The 19,159-nt window shown below is 34.9% G+C and overlaps 2 protein-coding genes across 6 annotated transcripts; one reads left to right on the top strand and one right to left on the bottom strand.

The window, feature by feature from the left end:
- Positions 1–931: 931 nt before the first annotated feature.
- Positions 932–19,157, bottom strand: LOC135683843 (general transcription factor IIH subunit 3). Its single transcript, XM_065199207.2, has 13 exons — positions 19,011–19,157; positions 17,310–17,392; positions 16,728–16,834; positions 16,288–16,424; positions 15,405–15,470; positions 14,761–14,790; positions 14,280–14,308; positions 13,261–13,335; positions 12,835–12,888; positions 12,491–12,559; positions 11,808–11,943; positions 1,752–1,788; positions 932–1,170 (listed from the first exon to the last, which is right to left on the bottom strand). Exons 1-13 carry the CDS (start codon positions 19,018–19,020, stop codon positions 1,107–1,109), a joined length of 897 nt encoding a protein of 298 aa, XP_065055279.2. The 5' UTR covers positions 19,021–19,157; the 3' UTR covers positions 932–1,106.
- LOC135683836 (bile acid-sensitive ion channel) lies at positions 1,199–9,236 on the top strand. Of its 5 annotated transcripts, none has more exons than XM_065199195.2 (2): positions 1,199–1,306; positions 7,604–9,236. In XM_065199195.2, exon 2 carries the CDS (start codon positions 7,605–7,607, stop codon positions 9,117–9,119), a length of 1,515 nt encoding a protein of 504 aa, XP_065055267.2. In that variant the 5' UTR covers positions 1,199–1,306; position 7,604; the 3' UTR covers positions 9,120–9,236. The 5 variants fall into 5 exon arrangements, with proteins under 5 accessions (XP_065055267.2, XP_088965457.1, XP_088965456.1 ...); XM_089109331.1 differs by lacking the exon at positions 1,199–1,306 and adding an exon at positions 1,342–3,285; XM_089109330.1 differs by lacking the exon at positions 1,199–1,306 and adding an exon at positions 1,342–3,606.
- Positions 19,158–19,159: the final 2 nt, after the last annotated feature.

The raw sequence follows: 19,159 nt of genomic DNA, 5'->3' as shown, positions 1-19,159 counted from the left end.
CTCTACTGTTTTCTACCCTGGATAAAACAGCCTCATGAATCCGGGGATATAGTATTGTAGATTGTAGACAGCTGCGGTGGCAGAGAATGAGTTGTGGCTAGTTTCTAACTATAGTTCTGAGACTCAATAATGGAGTCCATGGTACGCCGGGTAACTGTGTTTTACTGGGAGCCAAACAATCAATTTTTAAAGATAGGAAATTAGAAAAGTAGGGAAAAGGAACGGACGAGCAGAATGGGCTAAATTGTGATCAAATTCGACAATTTTATCCGTTTAAAATTTTGTTTGGCTGGAATTGTACTGCAGCGTTTTACTTAGAGAAAGACTTAAAACTACAATTATCATTAATGCGTCAAGGTAAAGACATGACGATATTTGCATTTATATACCATAATTACATGATAAAATTTGCATTTAGAAGAAACATCTGTCTTTACAGAATGCCTTTTTGCCACTAAATTTTGTCCTAGACAGACAAAAACTGATAACAATATTGCCCAACAGATTGCCGAAAGATGACCAAAATAGGGAAAAAATTTATCCTACTGGATTTCTTCTGCACCTAAGTTGCAACCGCCGAATTTTTCCTGTCGGGTGAAAATCGTCTTCAAAACAGCAGAGGTTTATCGCAGGTTTTTCGCAGGTTTACGAAATTGTCAAAAACTTTATTCATTTTGTTATCACTACCATCTCGTGTCTACAATCGAAAAATTTGTTGCACTATAAAAAAGCTTCTTTCATTGTTTCACATCTTTGAATATTCTTCAAATAAAATCACTACTCATTTCTTTAGGTTAAAATGAATATTGCAAAAACACCCCCTGAATAGTAAATAACTTTGGCACCATTCTGCAATCGTGCATTGAACGGACGGCATCTCACGTATACAAAACAGCTGTTGTAGAAACGTACTTCAAAAAACAACATTAAATATGATTATTTAGTCCAAACGAACAAACAATATGCTCAAAAATTCCGTTTGGCTGAGTACCAGTCTGTAATTCTTACAATAAACCTAGTAACAGGAATCAATATCCCTTCTCAATGGCACAGAAAAATCCGATGTTTTCACAATCTTTGTTCTCCTACTTTATCAAAAGCTCTTCCTATTGTTTCCTCTTCTTTTTCGGCTTACTTCCCATTGGTAGATCCGGCAGCTTGAACAGCGTTCTAAACAATACAATTATTATAGTTTATTAAGGTTTAAACACACATAAAGCTAAGTGAATCAAAAAGATGCTTTATCTACGCTTACATCGGGAATTCAGTATTACATTGATATCAAGAACATCTCAAGTATAATCAGGTAATTGTTTTTCAAGCATACATATTAATCACAAATTGCTAAAAATAGGGATTTAGTATTAAGTAACTGTCATGTGCTCGAAGTTCAGATTGGCCTATTTCAATCCATAAGTTTGTATAAATATTTTCTAGCTTAGAATTTTCGATTATTCATCTTATGTTTTACACCATGGACAGTGTCAGCCATTTTTAAATTTTCTACCACAACGAGCTCTTAAGTATAAACTGTTAAGCATCTAGATCAGTTAAAATATTTATGTAAGATACCTAACGCAATCAAAACAACAGTGAGATTGATTCTCCTCTGCCAAAGCACAGAAACATGAGAAGTGGGAAATAAAACTCGTTATGACAAATGTTTCTATTCTGGATAACAAATATATTTAATACAAATAATACCATTTTAATATAATCATGAAATATATAATTCACTCAAGACAACTTACTGGCAAGTCATGCAACGTGGAATGAATTTGCAATAAACTGAAAATAAGAATATAATAATTTAATTTTTGACATTTACATAAATCTCGTGGAAGCGGAATTCTATCTAAATGAACATGATGCCAATTTGCAAGGGCTTTCAAGGTTTATTAAGAAGCTCTTGACGGCCTACTGACATTATCTTCAGATTTTTTTGCCAAGCCCTGTAAATACAGGGATTTTGGAGTAGATAAAAACAACGCAAATTGGCGAAGAACCTTTATTTTTATATCAAAATTTAGTGAAAAAGATTTGCTATATTTTTGAATAATAGAATGACTTCGTGATGGCCTACTCAGCAATTGAACAAAGTTTTAAATATTGTAATCTGAAAAAATCATGAAATACCTTTAGTATTTGTTCTAAGTTAACATACACCACAAAACAGACGTAAGACAGCTCTCATTTCAAATTCAAGATGACTAAATCATTTTACTAAATCATTTTTACTAAATTTACACAAAAGATTTTAGGTGATATATTTTGGACACAAATCTGTTACAGATTGCCTGAGATATGATTACATATAGAGCACAATTCCGTAAACAACAACTGTAATTTGGTCTAGATTCTAAAAGTCATAAAAAATCAAATCTAAGCAACAGTGAGCCATCACGTAAGTTTCTTAACTTATCGCGAATTGGACTTTGACTGGATCACTGAGATTGTGCCATTTTAGAGTAACGAGAGTTTTAAAGGGAGGAAAGTGTCATAACGGAAGATTTTGGTCACATGTTGTATACAGTAGTAGCTTGGCATCATAAAACAAACCGTTGCTATAACAAATGAAATGGGTTTCAAACATTTTAGTTGAACTCCAGCGCCTGCTAGCTGCGTTTTTTGAATTCCAAGCACGAGATTACAAGAGGTGACGTGTGAGGCAACGACGCGAAAGCACTTGCGTACGAGGTAGCGACGTAAAGACACGCGCGTGTGCGGTAAAGACACAAAGGCAGTCGCGTATGAGCTGGCCACGCAAAGGCACTCACGTATAGGGTAACGACGCAGAGGCACTTGTGTATGAAGTTACGACGCAAAGGTATTCGCGTATGCGACGCAAAGGTATGAGGTAACGACGCAACGGAACTCGCGTATGAGGAAGCGACGTGGATGCAGTCGCGTATTTGACGGAAAGGTGTGAGGTAACGACACAACGGCACTCGCGTATGAGGTAGCGACGTGAAGGCAGTCGTGTATGAGGTAACGACGCAAAGGCATTCGCGTATGCGGTAACGACGCAAAGGCACCCCAAACTTCACAAAAGCCAAGGTTTAGATTGTGGGTACAATTCTTGCTAGAGAGTCGCGCCGATCAAATCGTTTGAATGCTACTGGCAGGCCCATGCGGTTCCCCATGCAAGATTTATAGCAAAAAGGTTCCGTAGAAAGAAAAATAAGTCGGTTCTTCTAAAGAAGCATCTTATTAGCAGAAAAAAGGAGGACACCGTATTAAGCTTGAAGATTTGAATAAAGCGGGACTTAGTCAAGCGAAAATCAGGTAAACATCAACAATATTGGGTGGATATCTTATTGGATATCCTTTATCTTCCTTCATCAGAGTCAGTTTGAAAGGAATTTCGTAATTCTTAAAAAGAAAGTCAGTTTTGTTATGTCGAATGGTCTCTTGGTCCATATTTGAAATGGAATACAGCACATAAATATTTGAACATCTGCTAAAGAACGAGATAACAAATTATACGATATAATAAAAGAGACTTATCAATGTGATGTAGAAAGCCACACAACGAAGGTGTCATGCATGTTGTTGAATTGCGACGCTCAAGAAACGTCGTTGAAAAAACGCAGGGAGAACTGACAGGTCGAATTAATATTTCATGAGTTCATTATTTCATGTTTCATTTAAAACAGGTTCGTGGATTTATTCCTTCAATTCATGTCAGCTGAAAGTGCCTGATGACAATTGTGCTCTGACAGATTTTAATTCTATGTTTTTATCGATAAAGGCAAGTCTGTTCCTTTGAACATTAACGATTGCGGAACGAGCTGAGTGGACTTTGGATAGCTTCCAAAAGCAATCGGAGTACAAGTTTTAGTCTTTAATAACCAACGCGAGCTTTTGGTGGCTTTAGAAACGAGCAGCGTAGCAAAGAAAGTAAGTACTGTCTCTTTTGCCGACATAACAGTAAACAAATTTTAAATATGCTTAGAAAACGTCATTGCGAGAAAGGAACGTCTTTTACGGGGACCATTAATATGTTGCGTTTCATCGGATTCTATTCCGTTTCGCTTTTGGTCTGAATATATTCCTAAAATGTTCTTAAAAATCGGGTGATTTTGTCTGAATAATCTTATAGGCCTGAATAATCTTATAAGAAGAGAGTGTATGCCCAGGGCCGGCGAAACCAAGGGGCCGGGGACCACGTTTCTGCAGAGCAATATAAAATTGTTTGGGCAAAAGTTGAAAGAAATGTAGTCTAACATTCTTTAAGTAACTGTGCTTGGTATTTCCTCAAATATGACCTTAGCTTTAGCTTGGTAACTATTTATTTACTATAGAAGACAAAGAGAAAATTGAAAATAGTAAATTTATCGAGGAAATCGGTCGTGTCCAAGTTGTACAACGAGTAACAGCTTGGTTAAGGAAATAGATTGAGAAACCTGATCAAGAATAACTTGGTGCCAGCACAAAATGCTTGCCTAAACTTGGCTCACAAGTCTATTTGTTAACAGAAAATTTCTCAAAAACGTTACAAAAAGAGAGAAATCAGCTGTTGAAGAAAATGAAACTGATGGGAAGAAAATTTTTGAGAAATGATCGGCCAAAATGTTCTTTGGAAGTATGATCAAAAAATCTTCAAAGTTAGATGGTATCGATAATCCATTCTTACCAAGAAAGAAAAAATTACGAATATATGAAAACTCGTTTTGATCAGCCCAGTTTGAAAGTTGCTCAAATCTAGTCTTTTTGTAAAAAGCACTACATTACAGAAAAATTTAGGGTCACATTTCAAAAGATAATATTCCTTTTATTTTTCTTATTTTGGCTCCATTTCAAATTTTCAAAAAAGTTTGATTACAAGCTACATTAAAGAAGATTATTTTAAACTTTGAAAGACCTTTCCTATTTCATGTCAACATGATAATAGACGAACTATGGGACATATTGACAAAACAAACCTTTAAAATATTGCTTCGCGTTTTTCTTTAGTCAAAATCAATTTTAGTTACAGTAGCTGGCCATCCCTAAGATACCATATTTCTGAAATTTTCTTGCCTTTCCTAAACCCATTCGAAACATTGATTTTTTGGCCCTTCCACTTTCAAATACATTTCGCCGGACCTGATGCTATTATCTTAGTCCAAAATACTAGACCAAAAAAACTGATGACATAGTTATAAATAGTCTACGGTTACAAAGCCCAGGGGCGTAGCTAGTCGGTAAATCTTCAGTTGGTGCAAAAAATCCCTGGCTTGTCGGTAAAATCGCCTATCGGTAGGTGAAATAGCACCAAAATTTATCTTTATCTATGTTATCATCGGAAGATTTTACTAATCATGACCATCCACCCCCCTAGTCTAGTCTGGAAGATCAAGTTACGCCACTGATAAAGCCAGATGGCTGTATGGAGTGCAACGATCAATAACCGTTACTGGTTTAAGAGTTATCTTTCGTATAAACATGACTTCATTTGCAGTGAAAACTCACATATAGGAAGCTCACTCTTTAGAAACTGGAAAATGACTTTGTACTAGAATATAAGAAATGGTCGAGCCTGAATTCCAATTATCCAGTGCAAATTTTAAGTGCTTACTGTAAAACAAAAGCTCAAGAAACAAAATAAATTTAAGAAGCTCTTTTCCAGAAAAAAACTAGAAAAAGACTGACGAGAATATCAAAGATTTTAACAAGAAGGGCAAATCCAAGAACAGGATGTGTTAAAAACATTTAAACAATTATTTAATATTTTAAAACCAACAAAATGTTAGAAATATCAACTTCACTTTTTGCGTGGCTGCAGCTATGCATTGCAAGGCCAATCACTAGATTAAACTCTTTTTCAATCGTATTTTCTTCTTCAAATTGGAATCTTTTTTCATACTGTTCTCTTCAGAGTAGAATGTTTTTCAAAGATTATCAAGTCAAATAGAATTCTACCTCTCTTCGTGTATGCTTGGCTTTACTTAATACAATTTTTTGCGGTACAGACCTTGAAAATGGCTTTGAAAAAGCAAACATTTCACAACAGACTACCAATAAGTAGTGTGTTGTATATACATAATATAAGTATGTTGTGAAATGTTTGCTTTCTTCAAAGCCATTTTACTGAATACATTAGGATTTTTAATTTCAGCTGCTCCGTGTAGAAACACAAATAAGGAATTTTAAGAATTAGTTCAAAAATTCATATCGATACAAAATCAGAATTGGATCTCTGTAAGAAGGACCTAAAATAACTTGAACAGAATAATAAAATTCATAAATGCTAAACGTTTCTAAAAGGTTCACTATATATATGGAAAAATTATTCTAAACTATTATATTTTCATTCTGGTACTCAATTTATTGCTAACAATATTATCGTTATTTTGGATGAAGTACCACACGCAACGTACATATTTTCTTGGAAATATCCCTTCAAAGTGATGACGTCACAAAATTCTGTTTTTTCGAATTTTGGAATTTCGATCATATAGCCTGAAAGAGCATTATGAAATACTTCCAAATGTGCGGAACAACGTATATATGGGTTAGGTATATCAAAACAATAATAGGCTCTTTCACGTCACACCACTGTAATTTGGTCTCTGTTCGTAACTTAATGAAGTTTGTCAGCAACTTCAAATCTTTCATTAGCTAAATTTCAATATATTAGCAGATTTTCCATATTTAAAGGCATTTCATAGTATTATTTATGTTATTTAGTCAAAAATAAAAAAATTGAAAAATATTTTGATATGACGTCACACATTTGAACTCTATAGTTCAAGGTGAATATGCAGGGGGAAGACTAGAAGTCTATTATACAAAGATCTATTGGAATTTTCACGTTCTAAAAACACTACGGTGCTAAAAGGGTAAGTTCTGTCTTCACTGGGGAAACCTTAGCTTATAAAAAGAAAATTTAGCAAATGACAAAAAATAGGCTGGGAAGAGGAGAAAAAAAGTTTGCACAGCGCTGATTTCTTGAAGATGGATAAAGGTATTGATCTTAGTCCTACAATACTGAAGCATTTCATTTAATCTTCCAACGGATTGCTTAGCTGTAAAATCTTTCAAAACTGAACATGAATTCAGAATAATAAAAATAGCATTTTAGTTGAAACTTATTTTTGGAGTAAAATCTTTAACTTAGCTGAAAGGTGCATGATCATAATGCCTGCCCAATAAAACCTAAAGAAGGCTGGAAAATTAACAAATAATAAAATTAAAGCGGGTAGCCCTTTATCTTCGTTAATTTTTTGCTACCTTAATGCTATTTTTTCAAGAATCGTGTTAATTTTCTGCATGCTAATTTCCGATTTGTTAATTAAGTGACTCGTTAATTTCCTGTAATATGGTAAACTTTGTGCAAGATTGGGACAGAACCTTTTGAGAGGACTGAGAAGAGACTGGGACGAGGGAAGAGGGTGACGCATATAGAATGATTTGGAAAGACTTCAGATTTAGGGAGCATTATTTTACAATATCATGTTGGCAAGAGGAAAAATTAACTTATTACCAAATGTTTATAATATTTGCTTTTATGATATTTTGATTAGAAGCAGCAGTTTTGCAGGTAAATGTAAGCAATTCGAGATTATATAAAATTGTGTATTTTCTTGATTATTTCTAAAGTGATCTGCTTCTATTTTAGAATGAAATTTAAAGTCATTCCTTGTACGAAGGACGTCGAAATGATGAAAAGAGAAACAAGCAAAGAAAGAGATGACACAGAACAAGCAAAATCGAGAATGCCAGTTGATGTTAAGTTTTCAGCCAAACCCCATATACTCTTCAAAGAGCAGTTTTATGAGTACCTTAACTCGGCCACTACACACGGCCTAAACAAGATCGCAAACGCACCAAACACTTTAGCAAGGTTGCTTTGGTCAATAATTGTCGCATGCATGTTCTTTTATTTAATATACGCGGTGTACAAACTGCATCTAAAGCTCAAAAGAGACGAAGTTAAGGTAAGTGTGCGAACAAACGTAGTGAATTCTCTTCAACTCCCTGGGATTACAGTTTGTGACGCGGGGCCTATTCGGATGCTTTTTCCAGCAGAAGCAGACAAAAACACAACAGTATCAAATAAGACAGCGAAAACCCCACTTGAAGCCAGCAATGAACACCATCGCCGTATGCTAGCAACGAAAGATCAAAGCAACTACAGTAACCACAGCCACGCGGATGCAAATCGCTTCGTTTTGAAGCGAGAAAGTGGAGAAATGCCACTGTGCCACGTATCGGGCGATCTTTGCTCCTACCACAAACACTTGAAACATTTTGTGACAATCCATAAAGGCCATTGCTTTACGTTTAATCATGATGGAAAGGCTAGGCAAGTATTAAAGGGGTCTGACATGGGAATCTTTACAGTTTTCCATCTTGAAAAAAAACGTAATTACACATCAAGTACCTCTACAACATCACTGCATGGCGTTGAAATATTTATACATGAGCCGAAAGAAAAGAATCCCACACATTATGGAGGTCTACTTGCTGTGCCAGGACGACTCACACGGATAAAACTAAAGAAGACCATTCACGAGAGACTTCCTGCACCTTATCCTGACAAATGCCGAGACGAAGGCGACCTTAGCTTGCACGAGTGCCAGATTAACTGCATCGCAAAAAACCAGTACACGAAATGTAATGCTGTGTCGCTGCTGCTACAGATTTATTTACACGATATCACGAAACAAGAGTGGAATAATGGTTCAACCATTCGCCAGCCTATGACAACTGCCGAACACGAATGCGTGGAAGGCGTCACTGATTCGTATGCAGATGGTGATATAACATGTGACTGTTTTCTTCCTTGTCATGAGATCGTTTATGATACATCTGTGTCCTCAAGTAAATGGCCATTAAGTGAAATCACTGACGAGATATTGCTTCTAATTAAATCGAAACTTGGCATCGTGGTTGAAAAAGAAAACGTCGACCAACAACTTGTTGCAATCCAAGTTTACTACGGAGATCTGCGGTACGAAGAAATAAAACAGCACCCGGCGTACTCGTTAGAAGAATTCTCTTATGACCTCGGTGGTCTTTTGGGACTTGTGATTGGGGCATCTGTATTTTCAGGCATCGAAATGGTGATGTTCGTACTTTACGCTATACAAAGTCTATTAAAGAATATTGTAAACAGGGGGAGTGTGTCTTAATAATGAGAGTAGTAACCAATACATCAAAACGATCTTCATGTAGGCTAGTGGGATAAACTGATGTAAAAAAATATATATTATTTGCTTTTCTTACTAGATATGAACATTTTTGGGTGATTTTGATGTGCATTTTTGGGTGATTTTATCAGAGGCCCTCCAATCAGAGAAATTCCAGCGGAGAGCGGAGAATTTATAGTTTTAATGGTCTCGAGGGCGGTTGAACTTAAGTTCTGTCATCTGTACTGGAGTGCCAGTAAACAAAGTTTACTGTATGCCTCGCTCTTCAAATCAATTTGTCAAAACATAAGGATTATCTGCTGTCTAAATAGAACAACTACCAACATGTCAGCAAAGCAGTTAAACAAAACTAAAAAGGTATCCATTTCCAAAAATAGAAAATCTGTGAATCAATCACTCCTAAAATGTCGAAGAATTTCAGATTCGAAATTTTCAGGGAAAACCTTTTCCAAAAAATTATCTTTCGCAAACCAAGGATTAAATTGGCGGCGTACATTTTCCTGAAGAGCTCAGCTCAAAATGGAATCCTACTTTGCCCAAATGCCTGGTGGGAATATCTGGCAGGGAGAAAAAATGGAATGCACTCTGAGGGTAATGCTTTGTTTAATAGAATGCAAAATCGAAAAGCGTATCAAATTTACAACTGTAAATAGATGGAATCAGCTTTATCCAGGGTTTTGCCTGCGTCAAGCAAAATCTAAAACCACCATTGATGAGATTTTCAACAATTAAATTTTTGAACGATTGTGAGAATTATATTTTCCATCGTGTTTTTTCGGACCCTCATTCTGACGTTTTATACTTTGAGAAGTGTCAGACGAAAAAGCTTTTAGTAGCATGTTGTGAAATGCTTGCATTTTTCAAAGCCAAATTAAATATTTCTGCGTAGCAAAAGTTGAATTCATCTGCTCATTAGCCCCTAGAAGACTGGGGGATTGCCTTACACATAAGAAGAATTTGTTACAACTTCTCTCTGAGATCTGAGTAAGCAACTGTTTAGCGAAATCTTCAATTATACTCCAGAAAACTTCGAATTTTGCAAAACCAGTTAAATGTGTGTGCAGCCAGATAACGACCAAAAGTCCAAATAAAAGTGAGTTGACAGAAAAAAGTGAGTTGGTAGTAAAGTTGGTAGCAAAAACGGGCCCATTTAGCTATAACTCTCCTAAAATGCGGTATATTCCACTTATTTACTTTATACATGATTAATTTGCAATCATCTTGAGTAATTAATTAAGTAATGTTCTTGAGTAAAATTCAACAACAAAATTTTGATGTCATCAAATGAATTTTGGAATCCATAACAAGGAACGAACTGTGCATTCTAGCGAAGCACTAAACAGGGAATGGAGTGGCTGTATATAAATAAATTTCGAAAAGATTAAACTGTTTTTTACATGTATAAATGTTGTATCTTGTTACTTAAAACTATATTGTCCAAAGTCAAAAACTCTACAAAAAGACCTTTATGACGTTACCAGTGTGCCACAATATGAAAGATTTCTAGTATCAAATCCTTTAAATGCCAACAGTGTGAAACAAAATTAGATGTTGACATTCATTTGTAGAGCCAAACTAAGCAAGATAAATACTCAATTAGCTCCGTTGCACTGTAGTCAAAACGTCAACTTGCGAATATCACTTAACGAAAAATGCTTTGAAATATATCTGAATGATATCTGGTCACTGAATAACATATGCAAAACGAGAAGATTGTGATGACAAAGCGAGCCTGCCGAGTTGAATTGATGTTTCATTATCTAGGCCTGTTTTGAGGAGAACGATTTTATTGAAGATACAGCCAATAGCTGTATGAACTGGATTAAAAATCTAAATTGTGCACAAATTGATAAAATCCCTTCGTAAATTATGTATGATAGATAGTTTTATGAAATGCAAAGATTGTTTTTACCAGGTCAGAGCGCGAGGACCGAAAGCAAACAACGGTAAAATAAAGCTGAATGAGAAATGGTATGTGGTAATAAGCGCATTGAATACTCCTATTATAGACTGGGGATAGAGCAGTAACCACAGTTGGTATAAAAAATCGTTTGAAAGATATAACGAAACCCGTTCTTTTCAAAACAAAACAGGTTATTTGATTCAAAAAATTAAACGTTTAAATGAAAAAAATGTTAATTTGGCGAGATTTGATTATGTCGATGCGATTCTCTTATTTCTGAAATTTGATTAATAATTTTCATTGCAACATATCACCGTTAATCTAGTGTTGATGTGTTGATGTGCACCCGGGCAAACCTTTGTAGCATTTAAGCTACTTTAATCAAGTCTCTCCGCCTTGATTTCTGTGATTCTTGTAGAAAAACTGCAGTGTTTCTAGCCAGGAAATTTAATCAGTTTCCTGAATTGAGCCTTTAGTAAATTAACTTTGGGATAATTTGTTTATTATCATTCAAAAACTACCTCATAATAGAGCGCTTGGGTAACAAAGCAAAGACAGCTTTCTAAATTCTTTTTGACCGTATTTGAAAATGTTAATTTTTACAAATTCGCAGCAATGTCTTCCGATAGTTTAAGATATGACTTAAGGCAGGTAAATTAACAAAAATTTTGTTGCTTAACTTTACCTTTTCACCACAAACCCCCTTCCTACCCCTTAACCATATAAGGAACGTGAACGTAATGATTCAGTAACTAAAACAGACTCACTTGAGAGGCAAACTGAACAAACGAAGCCAATATCGACCAGTTGGCGATGGCAAAAGCAAGCTCCTCTGTAATCAATCTGGACAGCTGAAGGCAGGACCAGTGACTTTCTGGTGTGTGGATCTGGAAGGAACACCCACTAGAAAAAAGCAACAGTACTCGCAATATAGTGAAGATAATAGCTTTCTCTGAATGTTTCAAACTGGTTAAGATATGAATAAGAAAAGGCATGTATTTTACAACGCGATTATCATTGTTATGATTTGGTTCATCAAGTTTGAAATAATGGTCATATTACAGTGTTTTGATAGAAAAGTAGCCTGGGCTCAAACGATAATACGTCACAAAATTTTTGATAAATTCAACTTTATTCACTTGCTCAACTAACTCATAATCTTATCTTAGCCTGAAAAGTCCAAATTTAAAAATAGAATTTCAAGACATCACCACTCTCCCACTCTATTGCAATCAGCCATTTCAATTCTACAAGCACAAATAAATAGGCCAGAAATGAAATACATCTGACATTCTATTCATGTAGACATTGACGCCTGTACTATCATTACAAAACGTAGCGTTAAGAAATTGATTCATACTGGCCTATAAATGTCAAAAGTAAGTCTCCAGAACATTGAAGTGCATGACAACATGACAGCATTCAATAAACATTTCAAATAGAAATTTACCAATAAATACTGTAGAAGACCAGCGATTGACGTCACTTTGAGATAGTTGCCGCCTGTGATATCAGCAGCCTAGAGTACAAAGATCATATCGATTCAAGACCAATGAAAGAAAGAAGATATTTTACGCGTCTCATCTCAAAAGGAGTTTGCAACTGAAGAAAGCATAAAAAATGAAGCATTAAAGTCTTAAGAGTGTAAGACCAAAAATAAATTGTGTTTTAAAATGTTGGTTTTTTCTAAAGCTATCTTTATACTTCTACCACACAAAAGGATGCATGTCTTCGACCATTGAAACTAATTTTATGTTCCAGGATATTTTCTATTTCAAAAAATGCAAAATTTACCTGTTGAAGATAGCCAGAATCGTCGCCTAAAACACAGCCATCTATGACAATGTTCTGCAAAAATGACCAAATAAATGGGTTACAATACAAAAGCTATACTTTTACTTAATAGAATCGGTTGGTTTCTACTGGCCTGTTAAAAATGGTGATAAATCTAGGCCTAAAGTTTCAATCATAACGAGTATACTGTATACTACAGAGTGAGATGAAATTGTTACTTCTCAAAAAAGCGATAAAAAGCTATTAAATTTGTTTTTGATTACAGAATACACGTTTTGAATTCACTGTAATATTTTTTGCTCACATTCCAAAAGAAAGAATTTCTTATATTCCTTTAACCTTTGCAATGTGTTTGATAATGAACAACCCATAAAATCGGTTGCGACCTTGAAAGTTTATCAAATAAAAAACATTACTTCAACCTACATTTTTTTGTGCAGCAAAAATACAGTTCATGATTGGCATGTACTGCGGGGCAACATCACTAGAAGCTTTTACAACCTAAAAAATCACTTTATAGTAACATATGATAATACAACTGCAAATGACGTCAAAGAACTTTTGACACAAGGAGGATTGGTAACAAGAAAGAGCCGATTGATCTATGATCTGTTTCAGTAAAAGTTTACAATGAAGACAGTGGGCCTAAGAGGAGTTTGTTTATCTATGCCCAAATAGCTATACTAAGTTTATCGCTGCTTGAATCAAAATATCATCTTAGCTACGATGAAACGTTTCATTGCCATACCGGCAAAAAATAAAAACAAGAAGATAACACAGATGACGTTAATCATAAAGTGTGATTCCAAATGAAGAGCATAAGATAGCAAACTTTATACACGGATGTGTATCTAGATGAATATAGAAAAGAACAGTTAAGTTAAATCAAAAGCAGGACACAAAAGCCGAACAAAATCTTTATTTTTGCGAAGATCAAATCATCTTGAATGGAAAAACAAAGTGATTCTTAAAAGCTCTGGCAAGCTTTAAAACAACTTTGAGAACTTGAATTTAAATTGTTTTTGAACAATGAAAGTATAAATGTGAAGATAGCACGAAATACAGATAGGAAGAGTTTCCATTCTCTCTTGGGCGTTTTAACTAGGTGAGGGGCTACTGCCTGCCGATTGATCAAAAACAAGGAACCAATCAAACGCGCTTTTGTTTTCTCTCACATAAGTTTCGATCCACACCTGGATATAAATGTCCTGCTTACCTTCAGTCATTATTCGATGTTTATACTATACCATATCAGGAGTACTTTAGTATGATACGTTCCAGCTTTCCGTGCTATCTTCAAATTGTGCTATCCAAAGGCCTGTTTAGAAAACTTAAATGGTTTCTCTGTAGCTAAAACAAATTTTTGCTTTAAATCGTCCATGAAATAATCAATTTGATGAAAAATCATTTGCCACAATCGAATGTTGATAAAAAGAAAATCATACCAGAATTCTTGCACTGAGCTTGTCAACAGCTGCAAAAACATAAATATTTCCATGAATGTCAAATAAAGTGGTTTTGATAAACAAAGGAATGAAAAAAGGGGCAGGGAGCTGTAGCCCCCGCCTCCCCCTACATCTATTAACAATCTGCAACATATATCTTTTCAAAGTAGGTAAGATCCCGAAAGATTTTAAGATACTAGATCAATAAGATAACTAATGAAACAGACAAGGATGGTATCGTCTGAGTTGCGGTTCAGTACTATCCGAGTCCGGTCCATTTTGCAGATCATACCGTGATACCCAATTTCCCAAGCAAAACATTGTATTCTATCATTAAAATAGTTGCAAAGATTCTATGTGAACTGTCTTAGATTCAAAGCAAATGTTCCATATCAGAAAAATTTTAATTTTTCATTTAGTTTACCATAAATCGGCTAATTTCATTTAAAGAGAAACAAATACATTTAATAAAGATGATTACCGGTGCTCTCTTTCATCAATCGATGTATATCTTTTTAGCTAATTAAAGACAATATCAACAGATTTGAAAACTTGAAATGACATGATACGCGGAAACTGAACGCAAAGTACAAAAAGTTTATTCCAAATTACAAAACGCATGTTATTCTACATTTTTCAACTATGCTTGATATTTTCAGACAGGGCTAAAAAGTAGCATGGCCAATGAAATGAACTTGAAAAAATAAAAAGTATTGAAAACAAGCTATTCCTATAAGGATTTTCAGATAGTTTCACTCAACTGGGAATTTCCTACATACAAAATGTCCCAAGACACAAGCCTCAATGGGGCCTAAAACGAGATGTTATGGTTTATGAATATTTTCTACCAAGTTGATCTGTCGTTTGTCGCATTAATTTCTTGCAAACGAATAATAGTATAAAGAGAAGCTTAAAAAATTTAAATGTTCGAATTTTAACCGATTCTCCTTCATCCCGTAACCGCTGTCTCAAAAGAACCCTCTGGGCTTTGAAATGTTCAAAGTATTCAAAACATATATGCCTAAGTTAGATGAGTCAACTCAGAAGAATTTCAGCCTCAAAATGGCAGCGTATTAGCAGAGGACAATACAAACAGAAAATAACTCAAGTCTTTCGTAAGGATACAGCAATGGGCTTGTGATAATGCACCAGATAACTTCGTTGCTTTGTTTGATTCACCAATAGCATGCCCTTTAGAAAGAATATATTAAAATCAGCCAAAATAATATAAGAAAACAGATAAAATAGATAAGTCTCTTTCAAGAAAAAAACTACTTTATTATCGACTTGATGTTTGTAAGCACTACAAACAGACTGTGACCTATAAAAACAGTATCATCGCTGTTGATACTTAATTTGCATCAGTAAAAATGCCGAGAAACAAATTATATTATCAAAGTGTTCATATTTTTGGATCAATTGTATCATAAACTAAGGGACTTTCAAGTGTGCAAAATTGTGACTAGAAGTCAGCAGTATGAAAAAACTTGAATCGGGAAATTATAGGAGCTTCAAGGGACAAGAGTCAAACAAGAGTGTACAAGTTAAACATCCTGCAGGATTTTGAATTCTTAGATACTCCTTGAAATTGCCTAAAAATGTTTTTCAGGTTAATAAATAAATAGACTGCAGTGAATATCAATAAAGAATGTACAAACCAACAGATAATTGAAGGTTTATATGGAGGTTTTGAGAGTCTGAGAGAGTTTAACAGGCCTCTCTGTAAAGATTTAGGTAGGTGCCGAGGTGGGGGGCGCATAATCAAGAATCTCAAACTGAGAGGCCTGGTTCACCTATGAAAACCATCTCTAACAAAAGATTAAAATGACAATACTCAACAATCTAATTCATTATCTTATAATAGCATAAAGCTAAACTTACGTTACATTAATTTTCAAAAATTTGTAAAATAAATATAAATCATTTGAAGCTTTAAGGAAACAACCTGTTTTATTCAACCTTTTTATCTTGTGTAGTAAATGATATATTTCAAAATACATTAAATCACCTTCCAAAGCTTCATTATAAATTCTCTTCACTTCATCTACAATATTATCATTGAGTCTGATGAACTCTTCATATTTTCCATCACGAACTGATGCTAGGTCTTTAAGGCCTCCTTCTCTGTCTGGATATACAAAAATGCTAGAAAAATGGAAATTAAAGTTACAAGACACCCATCATCAAATCTCGGGACTTAAAATTGGCAGATATATTTTAGGATGGTGAAGAGCTCTACTGACAGAGAATTCGCTACGGAAAACAAGCCAATTGTAATTTTGTACTAAAACTGTACTAAGCTTCTACTTACAGAAACTTTGATCAACATCCAGACACAGACATTAGCAAATATGTATAATTTAAGAACAAAGATTTCCCTTCACTACAGAATTGGCATAAAATAACAAATTTTCCTGTCAAGACAATTGTAAAAACAGATAAGATTACCTTGAATCACCATTACATACTATAAAGCCAAGCTTGTTTGAATGTTTCATCAGCAAATGGGAGTTAATAAATATCATCAGGCTTTCCAGGCAGTGGAGAAAAGATTCCTTCAACAGAAAACAACACACTCTTATTCCAAAATAAGATAATATTGATTTGATACCATTACATAATATACTTGAAACTGGAAACAAATCTGCTACTTGTAGTGTAATCTTTAAACAACTTTTGACTTTAGTCAAAAATTGCTTACAGAGACATCTAGAAACATCTAGTCTAGTCTTTCTCTAAAAGAGAGTTTCATCCGACAATGGCAGTACTAGCCACTATCCTCTGGGAGGAGGCAAAACAAAAATTTTAGGCCACACCCTTTTTACCACTGGAAAACACCCTTTTACCAACAGGGAACACCAATTTTATCCAAAGGGAATGCTACTGTTATCAGAAAGCATTTTTCATATAAAGAAATTCCTGTTTGTCTGTCATTTGCAAATGGGAAAATACATTAAGTATCTCACAACCTTATTTCAATACAAGTAGTACTAAGAGATTATAAATTAGATAAGAAGCATGAACACATACCTCTTCCTTGGCTCCATGATCATGCTTGCTCCACCAAACTGAATTGATGTCAAATATTGTTACCAGCAAGCTTGAAGATTCATCTTTAAAGATAAATCAGAACAATGACAACATACGGTAACAACATATGGTAACAACAAATGAATAATCATTAGTACTGGAAAATTTACAAAAAAATTATCAATTCAAAATTATGTATAGTTTAAACTGCTTAACCTGTCAATCCAATAAATAATTTTTTGATCAAAAATCAAAATGAGCTGTATCTTATAACAATTTTGTCTTGGCTCAACAAGAAAAAGTTCTCAGTAAACAGTTGATGTTAACAATTTGACATCTCACTATCTACAGACCTTGGTGAAAGATACAGATTATTCAATTTTATTTAGCTATCTTCCAAATCCTAGCAAAAATCCTCTTTCCTGAAAAGACCTAGCTACAAAGAGAAAACGATCAGATAACAGCAAATCTCCACAGATTGCCATATTAATCAGAGATCTAGTTCAGTTCAAGTGTTCCATGCCTACATGAATCACAGTTCAAGTGTTCCTTGCTCTTTTGCAAATATGAAAGTCCATGCTGCAGCTGCACAGATTAGTCTAAATATTTCCTAAATGTGCAGACCAGATCTGAGAAAAAAATACTATATCAAACATTTGCAGTCTGGCCAGAACCTAAGAAATTGGGAAGGGATCCAGGGTTCATTCCATGTACTTCGGCCAGAAGATCTTCAGCATATGCCCAGGGTTTTCTCGGCATTTGGCGTGCAAACCAATAAAATAATTGTTTGCATACCTACAATTTTTGTTAGTTGGCATGCTAAAAATGAAGCCATGTACATATTAACATGAAATAAAGACTCATACACCACAGTTTTCTCTATTACTCGGTTATTTGTATGGTGCAACAATGTTTACTGTTCTACTAACTGCTCGTAATTTTGGCGTACCTAAACAGATGCCCTTGTGGACCTTTAGCATATAGCTGACATTAAATGCACCCTCGGAAAGGATCTCACTATCACCATTCTCCTCCTGAATTCTTGGGCTCCGGTACCAGAGGGTTATAGACCAGTCTGCAGAGTAAGGCACTTTTCGACGAGATCTCCGGTGTGCACGAGCAAAAAGCCTGGTGTGACGGTGTGCACCACCAAAAATGTCTGGTGTGCTGGTGTGCACCGACTATTTTTCCCTGTTGTGGTTAAAATTTGTGAATTTGCATTTCACCGTAAAAAGGCGTGTGAAGTACACTGTTGAAAATAGCCCAAGTTTTTACTTTTATATTTGTCAAGTAAGATTCATGATATCTTAAATTGTTCATACACAACTGTGCTTGTTTTTATCAGCTGACATTTTCTATGGGACCACACCAAGCCAGACCCATCTTAGTTGCCACACCCAAAAATATGGGTGTGCAACAGGTTTTGCACAAAAATATCTCCGGTGTGCATATGCCATACTCTGCAGACTGGGTTATAGATCATATAGCAGCCCAAGCATTTCCCATCATTTCGAATTAACTCACTCATTTTCAAAACTGAAACTTGACAGGTCTGCCTGAAGATTCCAATTATATGACCCAATACTGGCAATTAAAATATGAAGATACAAAAAATGACAACGTGACAACGCTAACTCAAACATGTTTGAAAACTTTCAATAGGCATCTAGAATTGGCAAATTTTAATAAATAAAAATTTACCTTCATTCATCTTTCAATTCTTAAACTAAGAGGTCAATCAATTTAAAACAACTGAATTTATAAATATATCCACGTGAAACTGTTGTCAAAACATCATTCTCAAATTCTCGCCATTTTAAAAATACCTCACTACTGACCTCAGCCTCGGT

This window comes from Rhopilema esculentum, chromosome 7 (assembly GCF_057945365.1).
Source record: "Rhopilema esculentum isolate cy_ngs chromosome 7, ASM5794536v1, whole genome shotgun sequence".
Taxonomy (NCBI): Eukaryota; Metazoa; Cnidaria; class Scyphozoa; order Rhizostomeae; family Rhizostomatidae; genus Rhopilema; species Rhopilema esculentum.
The sequence above is the reverse complement of the archived record's forward strand: the minus strand, read 5'-3'. Positions and strand labels throughout refer to the sequence as shown.